Below are 19,869 nucleotides of genomic sequence, written 5' to 3'. Positions count from 1 at the left end.
GTAACAAAGTAAAAGCAGATAGTGGCAAGACTGATTGTCTAAATCTTGGCATGCCGGTAAAGTCTGTAAATTTCATTCCTAAATTGTAGGTACAGGAGTAGGCTGTATCTTGTGCCCATCTGATCCAATAGGGGAGGATTTACAGTGGGAGGATTTAAGTGTAAGAAATGAATCCCAGTATCAGCTACTGATATCCAAAAGCTCATTTGTACTTTCTTGGCCTGGTTTTACATTTGAGCACAAGTTGTCCATATTATGGAAATGAGGGCATGAGAGGTGGGGAGGATTGTGAGTACTAAATATAGTGCACGCAGTTTACAGACAGATACGTCCTAGTGTTCAGCCCTTTTCTGTTTCATACGGAGAAGCGTGCATGGGAGATGTGACGGCAGTGTTACAAGAAACTGATATGCAAAGAACGACTAGTAGCTGAGATGGCTTAGTCTCAATTGCAGGAATGGCCTCTCTTGATTCACCTGGCTGAAATGCTTGTGGACCCAGTTAAAGATGAATTTCAGCTCTCCTGAGCCGAGCTTCTGTAAGTCCCTCTCAAGCTGAGTTGTACTGACTGAGTGATTTCAGTCTCTGGCCCACTACTTGCAAAATCATTTGGCGGACACAATTGTCTACATGTGAGCAGACAGTCCAAAATGAATATTTTGTCGATTATTCTAAGTAATATCATTTAAGTCTGTTTCTCTTCTGTGTTTGTTTAAACTCATTTTGCAGTCAGGGAAGACAATATGAGGATTTGTTGCCTTTTAAGGACGGTACTAGACACTTAAGGCACATGTTGCCCTTTTGGTGAAACTATTTCAGTAGGTAATTTCATTGGCTCTTATGTATAAGGGTAGCAGAATGTCTACTTTCTGCCCTTTGATTTTGGTGGACCTCTGTTTGCTTATGGCTGGGTTGTAGTGGGTTGAGGGAGGGGGCTTGTAGACGCTCTGTATGTCAGAGCAACATGTTCAACAATAAACCACTAGCTAGCTTCACATCTGGGGCTAGATTTAAGCATTGTTTCTTCATTTAAATTGATGTGTTCTGTTTTCAAAAGACAAAATGAAGCTCCTTAGTAATATCTGTATCTATCTGGTACATGTGTATATATAATTATTATTATTATAGACATTGGTTACTTACCATGGCCACAGGGAAAGCCAGGGCACTGAAGAGAAGGTCTCTGCAGGAAATTATGTATTTAGCACTTGGCAGTTTCTTAATTAGTCTCAACACATCAGCCAGGAAGGAGATCCCATAGAAAACAGCCTGCAAAACCTAAATTAATTACAGATAATGAGGGAATCTTCATCCACCATTGATTAGCATGTTCCTGCATGAACTCAATACTTGCTCTTTAGGGAGCTGTTTTGTTGGTGAACTACAAGTCAGCACCAGGGAAATAGCTTTTGGCTCAATTTTCCTTATTAACTGAAAGTGATTAAATAAAGTAGTTCAGGAGATTACTTGAACAGTACCTCGCTTAATGGACTGAGCAGAACAGTGTGGTGTGAAGAGTGAGCTTTATTCAGACTGAAAGTGGCAGGATGTGTTGAAAGACAGGCCTTTTTGCAATTAATATGTTAATTGTTCACCTCAAGGTAACATAGTAGTGATGGGAGGGGACAAATCTGTGGCTATTCTGAGTTCTAATGTTTCCTGCAAATCAACCACTATAAGTGTTCTCACAGGTTAGCCAAGATGGTGCCTCCTGGCTGGTGGTGATAGTTTAGAGTTCATGCCCATACTGTACCAATTAACCAATACAAAATACTCTAAAAGGGCTGTGTTAGACAGCGAAGCCACTTGAAAAAGAGTTGTCCTGTACTGGGTCTTGAACCTATTTCTGCTGAATTCAGGGGATGCAAGAGCAGGACTTTACATTCAGATCCGCAAAGATATTTTAGGCAGGAGTTAGCCGCCTCAATACCTTGAGGATCTGGGCCTCAGTAACTAGAAATAAGACCCCTTTGCACTAGAATTGAGAGCGCTGGTTGAATTAATTTTTTTGGCAAATAATGTAACCAATTGATTCTGGCTCTTTTTAAGTTAGCAAACTTCATAGATGGTCTGATAATATTATGCAGATAATGTATTATCTGTATTCTCTTCCACTGATCATCAAATAATTGTATCTGAAAACAACGTTTCTCATTGTTCAACCACCTCGGCTAGTGCTACACAATGGATCGTAGTGCACTAAACGTGGAAAGAAGTAAAGATGAAGCCTATTAAGAACTTGCTGCTCTTTGGCTGCTAATCTGTGCTCAACTTTGAACCTGAGCTCAGTTTTCTTGATTACTGGTGGTATTTTTAAAGCTAGATTTTCTCTCTCTCTCTCTTGTGCTGGGAAACTCAGTCTACTGCAAATGCTGGCACTGCTGAGATGGAAAGATACTGTATGGCATTCTGAATGATGTCTCTTTTGCCATGATCTCACCCTGAATCAGATTTTTCTTTTGAGTTTGTGTGATATCTGAGGTTGGACTGATTTCTTCTTCAAGAGCCTGGAGAAGGTGGGACTTGGGAGGGGACAGCACTGGCACAGTACTTGATCAGAAAGTTTTAGATGGAAAATAGAGGATGGGAAGCAGGATGGCCTCCCCCTGCCCACCAAAAAAACCACCCCTATTTCAAAACGCAATACTTTGTGCTTTCATAGTGTGGTTCCCCTTAGGGCATCAAGGTGCATTTAAATATTAATGACTTAAGCCTCACAACACTCCTAGGAGGTGGGTAATTAGCTTTAAACAAAAGATAGGGAAACTGAAGCACAGAAAGGCTAAGTGACTTGTCCATGGTCTCACAGGAAGTATGAGGCAGAGGTGGGAGTTGAATGCATGTTGGATCATATTAAAGAAGTTCTGTATTAAAATCACAAATGAGTTTGATTCCCCATAGTTTAAATTCCAGGGTATTACTAATTAAGAGGTCTCTTGGGTTTTGGTACTGTTTCTCTCCCTCTATGTGTGAAACTTGCAAGCTGCTAATTGTGTTAGTACATTCTAAGACAGAATCTGTTCTCAAAGCAATTCACAGAGACTCAAAGCAATACTCTAACAACAGAAACAGCACCCAGAGACTCCCCGCCCTTTTGTTGTATTAACAATTGTGATTAAAATAGAGATAGAGGATGTATGTGGACGGATGCTTGGTGTGGATAACAACTGAATGATCAGGGAGGTGCCAGCCTAAGAATCCAGTGTCCATCGGCTGAAGAAGGCGTCAAGTGGAAATAACCAGAGGACCCCCGGAGGGCAGACTGGAATCCACCCAACAGCCTCAAGAATGGGAGAACCAAAGAACAAGATAACTTCTTGGAGCCGTCAAGAATGTGCTATCTGCTGATTGATTCAGCAACAGCATGATGAAGCAATTCCCATAGACTGGCATAGGAAGAAATTCCTATAAAAATAGACTCTTAAAAAGTGAGAACTTTGGGGTCTGATTCTGCAAACCAACTTCCAGGAGCATCAGATGAGCATCTGACAAGGCCCTGCTCCCTCCTCATGTCCAGGCCACCTGGCCAGTGGCTTGGCATGAGCAACTCTAAGGCTGGTAACTATGATGACAACCTTGCAGAACCTCTGTGTGTGTGTGTGTGTGTGTGTGTGTGTGTGAATGTGTGAATAAATATGAGATTGAATGGAATGTTATAGCTATAACTAACTGCTTACTATGATAACAACCTTGCAGAACCTGTGTGTGTGTGTGTGTGTGTGTGTGTTTGTATGAATGAATGAGTGAATAAAGATGAGATTGAATGGAATGTTACAGCTGTAACTAACTGCTTACTATGATTCTTTCTGTATTCACAATAAATGTGGTATTTTGCCTTTTTCCCTTTAATAAGATCCTGCTGGTTTTTATTTTATTGGTACAACATGCAGGTCACTTGACAAATAGTGCTGTGGCTCATCCCCAACACCATTCTTCCTTCCAAAGAGGACAGGAGGCTTATGGGCTGAATAATGCAATTGTCATTAAAAATAGCCCAGCCAAAACCACAAATATTTACAGTTCAAGTTCATTCCAGTTTGAGACACAAAAATAGCCCTTTAAATATATGTGTGTGTGTGTGTGTGTGTGTGTGTGTGTATGTGTGTGTTTCACCATTGACTTTGAGATCTTCCTTATCAAGACTGGCCTCTCTAACTGTAGGTACAGTTTTGGACTCTAAGGGCTCAATCTTGCAAGGTGCTGGACCCAAAGCAGCAAAGCACTTAAGCACATGCTCAACTTCAACGGGACTCTTCGTATACTTGAAGTTAAGCATGTGTTTAAGTGCTTTACCAGATCAGACCCTGGTGCTTCAAGGAATGGGGCCCACACATGGGAGATGGGTGCTTAAGAATTGCTCTTTTTCCTGTATGCCATTGACTGTAACTACTGCAGGCTGGAGAGCAAGCTACAATGTTCAGTTCAATACTTTCTCCCTACACTTTAAACAGCATGACAAATGGCAATGAAATGACCTGTGTGACGTGATGACAGTGAAAGTCTGGTGATGCATGGTGACTAATCATTAATAAAGCATGTCATAGGCTTTCCCTGTTTGAGAGAAGCATGGTTCCCAGAGTACAAGGGTCTGATTATTGCTTTTATGGTGAGCCCTACATTAATCATGAGACAGAAATAAACTTCATTCCCCCCCCAGTAAAATAAATTAAAACAAACATTTGGATGGAAAAGAAACAGATGGTCCCAAAGCATCCAAGTTCTCAGTCTAGCATTCTTTCTATAGTTTACAGAAGAGGTCAATCGTATCTTCCAGACTGAAAACTTTCCATTCATTTTTCTTTACTTAGGTTGCGGTGTGTGAGCGTGTGCACGCTCACACACCTGTATCCATAGGCCCCTATTTCCAAATAAAAATCCTGGAATTTAATCTCAGGAGTGTACCTTTTAAGACACCCAACATTCTATCCTCAGCTACAATAATAGAAATCCAAAGTAACTGCATTGAATTCAGTGGATTTCCATTGGTATAACTGAAAGGACACCTTAGCCTAAGATTGCTATAACTATACTTTAAAAAAAAAAAAGGTAAAAAGTTAGGAAATTAACCGTTTAAGGAGATTAACCACCTAACTGAAATAACATTCCATATCATACATGGTTTAACAGAAATAGACAAGTGCTAACAATTAGTGTGCACACTCAAGTTACAAGTTGCAAGAGCAACTACAGACTTTGGAAAGTTAACTATTGTCCCAGACAATGTCAGGAAAGAAATTATGGTACTACTGCTCACTTTAGGTGAAACTCACTTCTGTGCAGAAGGCCTACCTTACGTTTATGAACACTTCAGTCCCTCTTAAGCCTTATTTGGAGAGTGTAAGTGGGACTAATTAGTGCACAGGGGTGAATTTCACCCCTTAAGGTACGTCTACATTTTGAACTGGGGGCATAATTTCTGGCTCGAGGAGACATACATACCTGTGCTAGCTCTGATCAAACTAGTACACTAAAAATAGAAGTGTAGTCTCAATGAAATGAGCAGTGGAGGGGCTAGCCACTCCGTCTATGATCCAGGCCAAGAGACTAGGTATGTACTTGGGATGGCTAGCCTATGCTGCCACTCGTGCTGCTGTGGCTACGCTTCTATTTTTAGTGCTCTAGATTGACCAAAGCTAGCACAGATATGTCTCCTCAAGCTGGAAATTATGCCTCCAGCTGGAAGCATAGACATACCTTTAGAGGAGTGCAGGAGTGAAGCCTTGATACCACAGGGCATGTCTACACTGCAGTTCGACACCGGTGGCTGGCCTGTGCCAGCTGACTGGGGCTCACAGGGCTCGGGATAAGCGGCTTTTTAACTGCAATGTAGACATTTGGGCTCAGGCTGCAACCTGGGACCCTCCCACCTCATGGGATCCTAAAGCTCAGGCTCAAGCCTGAGACCAAATGTCTACATTGCAGTTAAACACCCCTTAGCCCGACCCCTGTGAGCCCCCATCAGCTGGCATGGGCAAGCCGTGGGTTTTTAATTGCAGTGTAGACATATCCCCAGATATCCTGTAAACACTGAGAGGAGCTCTGCTGCTGTGTGCCTCCGTAGGTGCCTGCTATTAAGTGGTTTCATTTGGATTATACTCAGCCTATGTTTTCAGGTGCAACAAGAGAATTTAAACCCCACTTTAAAACTGGAAAATTGAACACAGCCTTAATTATGGAGTCATCACAAGTGCACCCATAATATATCACCGTACCATAGAACACAGAGGGACTTGAACACCAGATCTGAACCCTCACAAACTCAGGAAAATTCATACCTGAACATGAATCCACATTTTGCAATTATGTAAGTATAATAGAAAATATACAAAAGGATGAAATTATTTTCAAGCAGCGATGTTGGCACTTGCAGCTGCAGCTGCTCTCAGTATATAAATCTGCCAGATGTAGTTTAAAAGGATTCCCCAAAGTATTCCCCCCAGAACAGGAAGAGAAATAAGAACAGAAACATTCTGAAAGGGAGAAGCCCATGATTAACCTGCAGAGAAGGGGGAATTGACTGGCCCTTCAGGACAAACCTCTCTGTTTTCTATAAACCATTTTTAGTGCCACAGTGATAGGGGCTTTAGAAATGCTTACAGACAGACAGACAGGATGTGTTTCATTAACTATAGCTATTTAATTTGGCCAGACAGATCAGATGAACTAGGAGGCATCAGTGGCAAAAATCAAATTTCACCTAATTTGATTGAAGCAAGTATTTCCATTTATTTATTCCCGTGATTCATTTTCAAAGACAGCATCTGGCTACCTGAATGTATCTAATTCCCAAACTGATAGTCATAAACACAGCCCACAGCATTTTGTTTAATGGGAAATAAATCTGATATTCCATGTGGGCTGTTAGATATGGCAATCAAATTTTACTACTTTCATATATACTCACACTATAAAATTATAGAAAATATGTGCAATAAATATTGGATCTATTTGAAAACAAATAGGAAACAGTACTGTTAGTACAATCAAAACCATTTTAATAATAAGAGATTCAAGTGTAATGATCAAAATTTGGGAGGGGGAATGTGGATGCAAATGTCTGTTTTCAGTTGTCGGGGATGGTCTTTATGCATATTCTACTTGTGTATATGCAATAAACCATTTTATGTGATAGATGGAAAGATTTGGGGTAATAACTTATTCTGGATGATGTGAAAACAAGGAGTGATCTCTGTATTGATATGAAAACAAACAGAATTAGAGAAAGACGAAGTGGCAGGTTCTGCATGTTGACTGCTGAAAGAAAATTGCAATGTGTGCATTGTTTTCAGGGGCACAGCCACACAATTGTAATGTATACATGGCTATGCACGTTGACCCTTTGTGGTGTATTTTGGAAAAGACACCACTACACATTTGGAGCTACATCCTAAGGGACATAGAGAGACCCTTTATTCCCTAAAGGGGAGCTCTGTGCTGGCCTTTCTGATTGTGAGGTTAGGTCACCTCAGTATGAGACATGGAGCAACTGAGTCATGAAGCAACTGGTCTACCTCAAAAGGGGCTGCGAGCTTAAGCATTAGTTCCTGACCCCCTCCACTAGGCCTCTGGTATCCGAACCCATCCCTCCCTCCCTCCTTTTTTTCTGCCACATATAGGGACCCTGGAAGTTACTACTACCCAGAGCAGCCTGTGCAGGTGAGGGAGGGAATGGTGGATTAGGTGCTTGCTGTAACACCCTCCCCACTTCCTCAGAAAAAGTCTCTGGAGAAAGAGGGATTGTGAGCCATCAAGGAGCTTCTGCTTCCTCCACCCCTTCATGCCCCTGTCTGAATCTCACCACCTTTCCTCTGTGACTGGAGGGTGGTGTCTTCAGTCCAGTGGGCACCCCTGTCTCTCACTGCTCCATTTTGGAATAGGCAATTCTGCTTCTGAAAGGATGGGGAGGAAAATCAGCACAGTCATTTGCTGTCTCCCCATGCTCACAGCGAGACCCTGGGAAAAGGGTAGCTTCACTCAACATCACTCCCCCGGTGACCCCAGTATTGTAGACAGCAGAACAGCGGGGCCATGGGGAGGGCTGATTGTGGATCTGCCTGAGGGGGACCATTTTGCCTCAGGATTTCTTTACTGTTTGGGCAGCACAAAGCCATTCCAAGGGCCAGCAATGTAGGCGGGCTCTGCAGCCGCACAGCAGCAGGCTTATGTTTTGGCCCTTGATGGTTAGGATGTTGACGGGTATCTCCCAAGGAGAGGAGCTTATATACTACTTAGATTACTCCCCAGTGTTTCCCATTTTGTCACTGGTTTTCATTAATGGTTTTTAAAAATACAGCATAAGAATGCCCAAAAGTATAGCCCCAAATCCTGCTCCTCACTCTGTGTGGAGAGCTCAGCCTACAACAGGACAATTGTGGTTCGAGGAAGCTCAGACAGGACGTCAGGGGCCTATGGGGTGGCTCATATTGCTGGTTGTTAGTAGCCGCAGCAGTAAATATTTATATTGACTACTACTGTATATGCTACACAGACACAGTAGAGACCATCCCTACCCTGAAGGGCTTAGACTCACAAAGTGCTTTAGTGTGTGCCACCATGCCCTCTGTTGTGTAGTAACTCCCAGTGTGGCATTATCCAGTGGCCCTCTAGGGATAAGGATGGGCATGGGCAGGGCTGGAGGTTCCACTGCTATGTAAATCCATACACCACTGACTGGGTCACAAGGGGAATGCAAGGGCTATGGAGCCTCGAGGCTAACTAGTGTCCCTGAAGTAGCTCCATTGCCAGAACAACAGCTCAGTAGGAATTCTCCCCACAAGCCCCTGTCTCCGCCCATAGAAATCCCCTTTGCACAGCTCAGCTACTTGGGCTAGTTACATGGACCTAGTTTTGTCCCATGGACAGCATGTGTTATATGTTTTCATTTGGTTAGTAATGGTGTGATATTAGTACTAATGTGTGATGGAGAAATATATTATTGTCAGTATATCACAGTGTAATTCTAAGAAACATAGCCAGCCACTGATCACACTTCTTGAAAAGCATGTGATAATATTGCACATATTTCTACATTTCTTTATGCCCATTGTGACTTACGTTTCCCCCCCTCCCCCAAACAATTTTTTAAATTAAGTACATGCAATGATTGGCTATTACCTCACGATATTTTGTTTTACTGCTTGTATATTTTGTAATAGGTTAAATCATATTCAAAGAACTATAATTATCACTGCATGCATGTTACTCAGTGCTGAATATACGTATACTAATACTAATTGGTAATTATTCTACTCGTAGGACTAGATAATATGCTTCAAAGCTGTACATCCTTCCTGTACACACTCTACATTTGTTTCCTTCTCATGGTTAACTTGTGTCTTAACAATGAGGCAACTAGCTACAGTATATATAAAATTTAGAAGTATTGCAATTTGCTGCCAAATATTCTTTATGCATAAACAACACAAATGTGGATACCTATTTAGCTTCCTTTGGGGTATAAACCATAAAAGAAAGCAGTATAACAGCAGCAAATACACCAGCTGCATATGTTTTGAGGCACAGATGGTAGACAGACAAATAGACAGATTGGTACCACTGTATAGTACATGCTTACCAGATTGAGAACTGTCAAATATTTCCACTGCCTACCATAAAGGAACGCTTCAGACGGCTGGTCTTCTGCTCTTACGAGTGAGATTGAATAGGTTACAAAAATATACCAGACAAAAACAAGGGAATGGTACACAGCCAGTGTAGCGATTGCCATGGTTCTGCTGTGAGTGCTATTCAAGCCTAAAAGTAGCTTTTCTTTTAATGTTCAGTAGCCATGCATAGGAAATTGCACGGCAGGAGAGTTTGCTGTCTGAAGAAAGTCAGGACGCTGCTCGCATGAAACAAATATTACAACACTGGCTGGACTTTGCTTCTTTCTTCTTCTCTTTTTTTTTTTTCTACTGATAAGCTTGGAAAAAATAGGCTTATTCCCTGGATTTAAATGTCTCACTCAAGATTACTGAAGATTAGTTGCAGAGTTACATAAGTTTTGGTGTTTCTGCACCAGGGGAGGAGGTTGTCGCTGGTTTTGCATAACTGAGTTTCACGTTCTTTTTGGACAAGTAGGAAAAAAACCTATTTTTCCTTCTAGTGAGATATTGGTGTTGCCATGAGCCTTGATCAATTTTGGGGGACCTTTGTCACTTTTGTTTCGATAAAGAACAAAGATGGAAAGAAGAGAGGGCTTTCAAAGGGGAACTGAATAAATTTGTTAGTGTGGTAAAAGAGGGAGGATCTAAGGGGTTAATACACTAATGTTAGGGTTCTTTGGTTTCGTAAGTTTTGAAAATCGTCTTTGACATTCTTTGTAGAAAGTCTTCTGAAGTAGGTTATTCTGTCAATCCATGTTACTTAAGTATTTACAAATGCACACAGCTGGTCTGACAAAATTCAAGTCACTTTAAATGTCTGGGAGGGGATAGAGAGAAGGGGCAATAGCCTGGGGTAATGTAACTTAAGTAGTTTCTTTACTGAGCTGCTTGTTTGCTTAATCACATTAACTTCCAGATAATGGTTCTTCCCTGCTATGACAGTGCAGCATTATATATATATACACACACACACACACACACACCCCGGGTATATAATTGAGCAATTGCAGCTACACAGCCACTCAAGTCAAGTGTGTTAGCCTAAGTGTCTTACCCATTCAGTAGTCTAGGAAAGGTTATGCAAGTCCATGAGGGAACCAGGCAGCCCTTGCTGATGAGTGCAGCTGCAAGTATGTGGCCTGAATCTAACTGGCCATAACTGCAAAGAGGAGTCACAGAGGCCCCACTTATAGTCATTAGCAGCATCTCTTATCACTCCACGTTTGAAGCAATTGAGCTTTACTCAGAGACGGCCTGGAAGGTCAAAACTAGGGGGCTGGACTGTTGGCTCTGTCACGAGATAGGCACTGGCTGTGTTTGAAGCTTGTTCTTGCCATCTAACATTCCACCTGGAGGTGATTTTGAGGTTCCTTAGGGGAATTGTCTAAACAGGGCACCTTGTGCTGGCATGGTGGCTTGGTGGATTAAACACATCTTTAAACTAGAATAGATGTGGCATGCCTTGCACCTTTAAGGAGCAGATTCTGCAAGATGACTTGTCACCTGATATCAGGAGGGACAGTGTTGGACAGGATCAGAAGCCAGGCCACATTGGTTGGTGCTATGGTTCCTATTATTAAACGCGTAGTTTCATACAGCTGAGTGTCTGCTCCTGCTGAGTAAAAGGAGCTGAGCCATGCCAGGAAGTAATACTCTGCTACAGAATAACACAGGCCAAGCCCAGAGTTTCTTAGTGTCTGTTCATTGGCTCCCCAGATAGACACAGTTAATTTGCTGATCAGGTTGTTTCTTATCTTTATTTGCAGTGAGGTCTTAATAAAGGGTTCCTTGACTGTCAAGGTACAGTCCAGTGTAACACCTATATACGCAGGCTTTGGGTCATGCTCCACAGGGGTGCTGGAACAATTTTTATTGTGGGGGTGCTGGCGATAGAAACTATGGAAACCATGTATTTGGTGTTTGTTATTACTACTTCAAGCCAAGGGGTGCGGCAGCACCACTGATGCTCCATGTCTGCAGTAATGACCATATGAATGCTTTATGTTAAACTAGGTATTGAGCTGGTGATCTGTGTTAATCTGCACCACCACCATCACTCACCACAACTGGCAGTCACAACAAAGACGCCAGAGACTGAACTACCGTCTGTCCTGTAGAGACAGTCCCTCCAGGACAGGGTTGACTCTCTGCTGAGCAGACTGTCTTAAGGCTACTCTTCTTTTTTGGCATTTGTAGTGGTCTGTAGGGATATTTGAGCAATCTGCTCTTTTGTCTGATGCAGGGCTCAAGACTCAGAGTGGAATGATTTCATATAAAATCAGAAAGCAATTCACATGCATGTCAGGAAATAGCCCTAACACTGAAGCGCTTGAAAGGCATTTTCTGTTTCCTTGACTTCTGTCCGAATTTGGATTATCCACATCCAGTTCCACAGACATAATTCAAAGTGAATCTCTCTCTCTTTTAAATGTTCACACGTCTCAGATTTCTCACTGCCTCTTACACCAGTTCGAAATGTATTAGGAAACCTTGGGGTTGCCTGAGGTCAGAGATAAAAAAATCTTTTGCAGGAGAAAAAAAAGATAATCCATTGTTTTGGATCCTAAAGATATCATTATATGTTCTTTGAAGAACCCCAATGGAAAATAGTTTTAAATGGCCTGGCTTTTTGCATTTGCCTATGACTTTTGGAGGCTCATTGATAATGAAGCTTGCAGGAACACCTTCTCCTCCTCTGTCTTCCTAGAACTTGTCACTACAAATGAGAGTAGGAACAAGAATTGAAATATGGTATGACAGGTCTTTTATTTTTTATTTATACCTTGGATGGCTACAATGTATAACATCTGTCAAACACTCCGTAGAATCATAGAATATCAGGGTTGGAAGGGAACTCAGGAGGTCATCTAGTCCAACCTCCTGTTCCAGGTTCTGGAAAATTTATCTTTTCAAGTAGGAGTTCCTTACAGCATAACTTTAAAGTAGGATGGCATGTGCTTGTAATGATTTGCACCTGGGTTTATGCAAATGAATGTAAATCTATGCAAATGTACAAGGTCCTTTTATTTTTATTTTTCCCTCTCAGAAGATTTTTGGCTAGTGTGGCTGAGACTTCCAGCAAGGGTGTTGTATGTGGTGACAGTTTTGTGGTGTGGACACCTGTCCCATAGACTGAGACCATCTGTTTTGTTTTCCCACATACAAAGAGAAAAATATGTATCTTTCAGTCTAGTTGGCTTTTAGTTCAGATGGGAGTGGGGGGGAAGAGAGAGAGTATAGGATCTCATATTCAGTGCCCTACACTCTGTGGGGTCATTTACATGAGTGCAAAGTAGGTGCAAAAGGCTACTAACAAATTAGAATAGTGGCATTTCCCACCCACTTTGTACAGGTCCAGGGCATCAGAAATTTTCTTGGGGGAAAGAGAACTCAGTGATACTTATAAACAGAAGGTGTATTTTTATATGGTGCTGAGTGCCCTTAAATCCAGTTGAAGATGATGGAAACTGAGGGTGCTCAGCACCTCCCAAGTAGTTCTTGGGCATCTTACACGGTCAGGCCCAAACTGTCTATTGCTGTCAATTTGTTTGATCTTTCTTTCTGCTGGAGATAGAAAATCAACATATGGCCATTCGGTGGGTTCTGCAGATCTCTATGAAGAGAGCGAAAGTGAGATCCAGTGTTCAGTGTGAAGCATTCCATGGACCACTGGGCATTATTATTATTTGATTATTATTTGTATTACCATAGTGCCTAGTAACCCTAGTCATGGACTAGGACTCCATTATGTTAGGCTCTATACAAACACAGAACGAAAAGAGCTTACAGTCTAAGGAAGTAGAACCTAAAGAAATACAGCCCCAACATATGCTAGATATCTCAGGTCAAGAAGGTGCCACTTTTAGGTTGGTCTCTGCTCACTGATCCTGTTAGGTGAACTAAGAGATGCATTATGGGACTCTGCCCCTATCTGTCCTTCAGGAGGAGAGGAGACTATTGTATGATATGTGACCGAATTCCAGGTGTTCATTAAAAGAAAAAACAGACAAAAAAAGTAAATACTATAAATAGCTTACATTTAGATAGCACCTTTCATCTCTAAGTGCTTTACAAACTATATAAGAGTCACTACACCGCCCTTTGAAATGCAGCCATCTCTAGGGTGGAGCACAGCAACTGTTTAATGGTTCACAGCAGCACTATACAAAAGTTTATGATGGGAATGAAGAATGCCACTCTATCCAACTAAACCTCTAGAGCAGTGGTTCTCAACCTTTCCAGACCACTGTACCCATTTTAGGGGTTGGATTTGTCTTACCTACCCCAAGTTACACCTCTCTTAAAAACTATTTGCTTACAAAGTCAGACATAAAATACAAAAGGGTCACAGCACACTATTGCCGAAAAATTGCTGACCTTTTCATTTTTACTATATAATTATAAAATAAATCAATTGGAATATAAATATTGCACTTACATTTCAGTGTATAGAGCAGTATAAACAAGACATGAAATTTTACTTTGTACTGACTTCGCTCTTGCTTTTTATGTAGCCTGTTGTAAAACTAGGCAAATATCTAGATGAGTTAATGTACCCCCTGGAAGACCTCTGCATGCCCCCAGGGATACATGTATCTCTAGTTGAGAACCACTGCTCTAGAGAGAATTTTAAGTAACTAAATTTGATTACCCAAACTGGAATCCAGCTAGGTCACCACTTAATGAGGACCTCAGGTTTTTTCATCTCATTCAGAAAGACCCTGTGCCTAATTCTCCACTGCCTTGCAGTTTGTGTAGTCATTTACACCTGTGCAAAGTGAATGTAATATGCTACTGTCAGTATAAGGGAGTGGTGAATTCTGATTTGGTGGCATTTTTCACCCATTTTGTGCACGTATAAATGACTACACAAGGTACAAGGCATTAGAGAATCAGGCCTGGTATCTCTAACAGCACGATGAGCCTGATTCTCCTTTCACTTGTACTGATGTAGACCAGGCGTGACTCCTCTGAGGTTAATGGAGTTACAAGTGGGTGAGTGAGATCAGAAGCAAGGCCCCATGTTCTATGTATCTTATATGGCCTCCATTACTGTAGATTCTGAGCACCTCGCAATGTTAGTGGATTTATCCTCACATCACCCCTGTGAAGTAGAGAAGTGCTATTATCCCCATTTTACAGAAGGGGAATGGAGACCCTGAGAGACTAAACAACTTGCCCAAGGTCACACTGAAAATCTGTGATGGAGCAGGAAACTCATCTTCAGACTCCTGATTCCTGGGCTAGCATGCTAGCCTCTGCACTATCCTTCCTCCCTGTTTGAAGTATTGGTTCAGTGCTTACTCAGAACAGAGAGGCCCATCTATTGAATTATCACTACCACTTTCTGCAGCACCTTAGGATTACCCTTTAAATACTGACCATTAAAATGCTGACCATGCCCGGCTTGCTTCGTTTACAAAGCTGACATGGTCCAGGCCTGAGTTGGTAAAACGGTGGGCTTTAAAAAACAGGAGAAAACAAGTAATTAAAAGTAAGTTATCTCTTTGTGTTTTCCTCCCAATTTTTATTTATTTAAATTGGTCAACGTATAAGAAGGGCACCTACCCAGGTGTTTGACATAACATGAAAAGACATTTTAAATGTAACAATTTAAGATAACCCACCACACATACCTTTCATGTGACTTTCCCTGTCCATACACTTCCCTTTCCAAATCTGAATTCTTCTCATTAAACAGGTATGAGTCACACTTCAATCCAGATCCCCATATTTTACTCTTTTAGCTTTTGTAATTCTCTCACTATGAAATGAAACTTACATTTCTGCTAACAAATAAAGTCATCCTAGTATGCCACAAGTTTGGGGAAGAAAAACACAAAGGTAATCATTTTTACGTCCGTTTATTAACAAAACTGGCATGAGGGTTAATTTAATTAGTGTTACAATATGGAAAATGCTCTGCATGATTCCATTCAGGAAGTGATTGCTTCTTTACATTCCATTTCAGTGCCTAAGAAAAAACACATTCAGGCATTTGCAACACTTTGTATAATTGCTGGGCATATAATCAGCTATATTTGTGAAATATTTAATGTTGGAATTAGGCTATTACCACAAAGAGTTTCTGTTCCTTTTCTTACAAACGTGATGTTTCATACACTCTAAATACTGTACAGCATTCAAGGATTCTGAGCTTTCTTGGTCACATGCTTTAGCTTATTAGCAGAAAATATACTGTTCATATAGATTTTTATTCCCTGAATTAATCATGAAAGGAGGAAGCATGTTCATTGCAATCCAATCAATATTCTCCAATTTCAAACATGCTGAACTCTCTTCTGTATTCCTGATTTCTGATGAAAACAACCTTAGCAAAACTTCCACTTAAGCTTCTTGCTGTCAGCTTATCCCACTGTTTACTGCCGGTACTTGGCAGCAAGCTTGAAATTATCCACAAACTTTTGGGGTGGCACTCCTACTTGTTTTCACATAGATCTTTTTTTTAAATTTATTTAACAGTAATACTTAGCACTTATATACAGTAAGGCTTTTCATCAAAGATCTCAAAATGCTTTACAAAGGAGAATATTGTTATCTCTGTTTTACAGTGGAGAAACCAAGATTCAGAGAGGTTGTTATGCGAGGCTTAGGGTCTGATCCATTCCTCTGAAATCAGTGGAAAGACTTCCATTGACTTCAGTGGGCTTTGGAAGGGAGCAGCCTCCACACAGTTTGTGAATAAGCCAAAATCCTTTGGGTTTCTATTTGTAGTTCATGGTAGTGGCTTTAGCATACTCATTGCTGACATATACATTGGCTATTGGTCCCTTTGCTATGACAGGCTGCAAAGCAGGGCATCATTTCAGAAAAATTTGAGGGGTGGGGGGCAAAGTTGTGCCAGCATATAGAGCATTATGTGTGATTATATTATATCCTGCAAAGTCTGGTATGGGAAAGAGGGGCAAAAAGTGGAAGACAAAATGGAGCATACAGACCTATGAAAAGTCTCGGTGTCAGGGCAAACCAAGGTGTGTGTGTGTGGGGGGGGGGGGTTGGCGGCAACTGCCCTCTTACCCATAACAAATGACACCCTGCTGCAAGGGAGTAGTTGACCACTCATGTAACTCGTTTTGGCACTGGCAATCAGTCAGAGAAATACATTGGCAAATAGGCCTGGTCAGTAGAAAAGGTACAGTGCTCCCAAGCTGGTAGAGTGAAGAGAAATTAATAACCCAAACTAAAATTTTGCTAGGACGCCCTATAGCAAAATGTCCCATGAGCTCTGTAATGACAGCACCCCTGGCAGCACAGTTCTGATTTAAAGGGAAGAATTCCAGCACTCTGGGCTTTCAAGAAAGGAAGTTGGGCTCTGGGTAGTTAGGGACAAGTTTATTTTGGTGAGTTAGTCTTTGATTCCTTCTCTCTGCAAAGCTGCACACTGGGTGGTAAATTAATCCTGTGAGTTCAACCTAGCACACATGCAAGAAGAGAAGATAAAAAGTAGCTGATCCTATGATCCTACATTGGAATTACACTTTGGGCCTGACACTGCTCTCACTTACACTGGTTTTACCATGCTGTAACTTCACTGACTTTGGTGGAATTTTCCTTGATTTACACAGATGTACATAAGCATCGAATTAGGCCTGTAATTGTAGGTAATGCACTGCTAAATTTCATACAATAAACATAACACAAAATCCTACCTGCATCTAGTTAAATGTATGATCATGGTTCATTGCCTCAACCTTTGTGGAGTCATTAACACCTCTGCAAAATGGGTGTGAAACATTACAGAAGGGGGTAGAATTTTATGCCCTTCTCAAACCGGTAACTGTGATGACACAAGGTGCAAGACAGTGGAGAATTGGGCCCATCTATATTTATTTTAATGGGAGTGACCGGGGTAACCATACCTAACATGCACCTGGATAAGGAAAACTATGTACTTAATGTGTGCACAATACTATTTTCATTTGCCCCACTCATTATAGTAAAAGTGGCAGCAACTGCTGTAGTTAAGGTTGCATTAACATTTCCATTCTCACTTATAATTTCCCCAAATTTTCTCCTGTAAGACTGGAAATTTCCAGGCTCAGTCCCTTCCCAAAAGTAACTTTTTAAAAAACTTTAAGGAAAAAGAGTTCTGTTGTTTATGAATACAAGTAGGGAGACAAAATATACTTTTCACCTTATAACAGTATTTTGTGTCCTTAATCTGAATAGCTATAGCACCAAACCACATAGGGATATAAAGAGGAAATTTTGGTTGGAAGTAGTCCTCACTGATGCCAAGTGTCTTCGAGTGTCCCTATGAACACGGATTTTGACTGGGCCAAGTTGAGATCTGTTGACAATGTAACTCTGCACATGCTCAGTACACCTTGCAGAGAGTGTCTTTTGCTCAGCTTGTAAACTGCACATCTAGGGAAGGTCACATTGCACATGTGAGTGTGGCTAATTTAACAGCACAATGATGGTCTACAGTGAATGAGGAATGGCTCCTGTGGACCCGTGTAATCTTTTAAGATTACTTTTTAAATAGAATCTCCTTACTTTTGGTCACTGTTTTTCCAACCTAACAAATGTGCATTCCTCTTCAAAGACAACATGCATACCAAGTTTGTATTATTTTTTTTAAAAAGCTGTTTTCCAGTTATTGAAGTTCAAAAATAAGTCTGCACAGTTTTCTGAAGATACGATGCTATGCAGAGAAATGACTTTAAAGATGGATTTGCGGGGTTTTGATTTAAAATAAAAAAGTGTTTTGTGTTTGCTTTCAATAGGGATAGCGGATTTCATTGATGGTCATCGTTTTATTTGTGGTTGCTATTTTTATATATCTGTCCTAATACATATCTCTGGGGGAATACATGACTATGTCTGGGGCCTTATAGTTACAGTCCACTTTTTTTGAAAAATAAAGTTCAACTTACCACTGGCAAGTCATTCTACTGATGAGTGGCTGATGGTTCTTGGGGCACCCAGAACTATTAGTCACCTTATTACCCCTTGCCTCCAGCATGAAGGTATCTTGCCTGCGCCTGGCTGGGTATCTGCTCCCTAACCCCATCAGCCTGTCAGCCACACAAATATGCTCCTCTGGGTTATGCCAGCCCTGTCTTTACCTTGTGGGTTAACAAGAGATGTACCCCAGTCCCTGAGTCCCTTTGAATTGTTCCCCTGTGATATCCAGCCCTTGACACTGGCTACTCACAGAAATGCCAGATCCTCTGCCCCACAAAGGAGCAGTGTGCCCCAGTTTACTAGTTTTGCCTTAAACCACACAGCACTTTTAATTTAAAAAAAAAGAGAAGTTTTATTACATGAGAATGGAAAGTTAAGTAGAAACAAGAGAGAGTGGTGGAAACAAATGGTTACAATACAAAACAAAATCATAAAATGCAAACTTGGGTCTATGCTTATTAATGGTTACCTTTCCTATCGAATGAGGTACGTTCTTCCAACCCACCCCAAAAGTTCAGTCTGTTGCGGAGCTGGCTGGCTTCACAGGAACCAGGATCCAATTTTTCACAAGAAAACCTGGCTCCTCCAGATGTCTCCTCAGTGAAAGGATCCAGAGAGTCTCTCCCTCCTCTGTGTTCTCCTGGAATGGTCTTTTGTTTCTATTCATAGCCCCTGTCTTGTTGTAATGTCCCCCCTTTTTTTTTTTAAACCTTCAAGTGGTTCCGGTTGTTTGCATTTGCCTCTGATGGTTTTCCATTGAAAGTCTTGGGACTGAGCAAGGCTAAACAATTTAGCTTTTCGTTGCTTCACTGGCTAAACAGGATGGGGTGATGACTCCCGCCTGCCTGAATGGACAAGACAAATTATCCTCTGGTGACCAAGTTTTACTCCAAGTCCATAAAGCATACTTAAAATATAAATACATTATTCCTTAAATATTACCTTTACATATATATCACAAAGATTGAGTCTTGACAAGTTACAAACTTTCTGTAGATATCTTACATGTTACTCTTTATGGATAAATAACCTGTAAGACATATTTGGTGTAGTGAGTTTGTCAGGTCTGAGATGAGAATTGTTTGCAAAAACTGGGGACTCTTTGCACGGGGTCTCTGTGGTCATACCTGGGAAACTCACATCACTCTTAATTTCCTTTCTCCGTTTTTTTAATATGTCTAAATGTGCTGGCATGTGATGCTTCATTTTGATCAGAGCAACTTTATGCTGAGAATTGTGGTTTCCCGGGACTGTGCCTCAATATGGAAAATGAGGGAAGCCACACTCTACTTAGTAGAACTGTGTGGGTCACATTTGGCTCATAGGATGCTTC

The 19,869-nt window shown here is 41.2% G+C and overlaps 1 protein-coding gene and 1 long non-coding RNA gene across 2 annotated transcripts in view; one reads left to right on the top strand and one right to left on the bottom strand.

The window, feature by feature from the left end:
• ADTRP (androgen dependent TFPI regulating protein) overlaps positions 1-10,052 on the bottom strand; it is a 45,607-nt gene extending 35,555 nt beyond the window's left edge. Inside the window, exons 1-2 of the mRNA XM_074944881.1 lie at positions 9,575-10,052; positions 1,144-1,278 (exon numbers count right to left, since the gene is read on the bottom strand). Coding sequence (XP_074800982.1) covers positions 1,144-1,278; positions 9,575-9,727 — 288 coding nt within the window. The 5' untranslated portion in view covers positions 9,728-10,052. The remainder of the gene's footprint in view (positions 1-1,143; positions 1,279-9,574) is intronic.
• Positions 1-19,869, top strand: part of LOC141982621 (uncharacterized) — a 57,334-nt gene that overhangs the window by 4,092 nt on the left and 33,373 nt on the right. The window lies entirely within an intron of this gene.

Source organism: Natator depressus, chromosome 2 (genome assembly GCF_965152275.1).
Source record: "Natator depressus isolate rNatDep1 chromosome 2, rNatDep2.hap1, whole genome shotgun sequence".
NCBI classification, from domain to species: domain Eukaryota; kingdom Metazoa; phylum Chordata; order Testudines; family Cheloniidae; genus Natator; species Natator depressus.
This window is presented reverse-complemented; position numbering and strand designations above follow the sequence as displayed.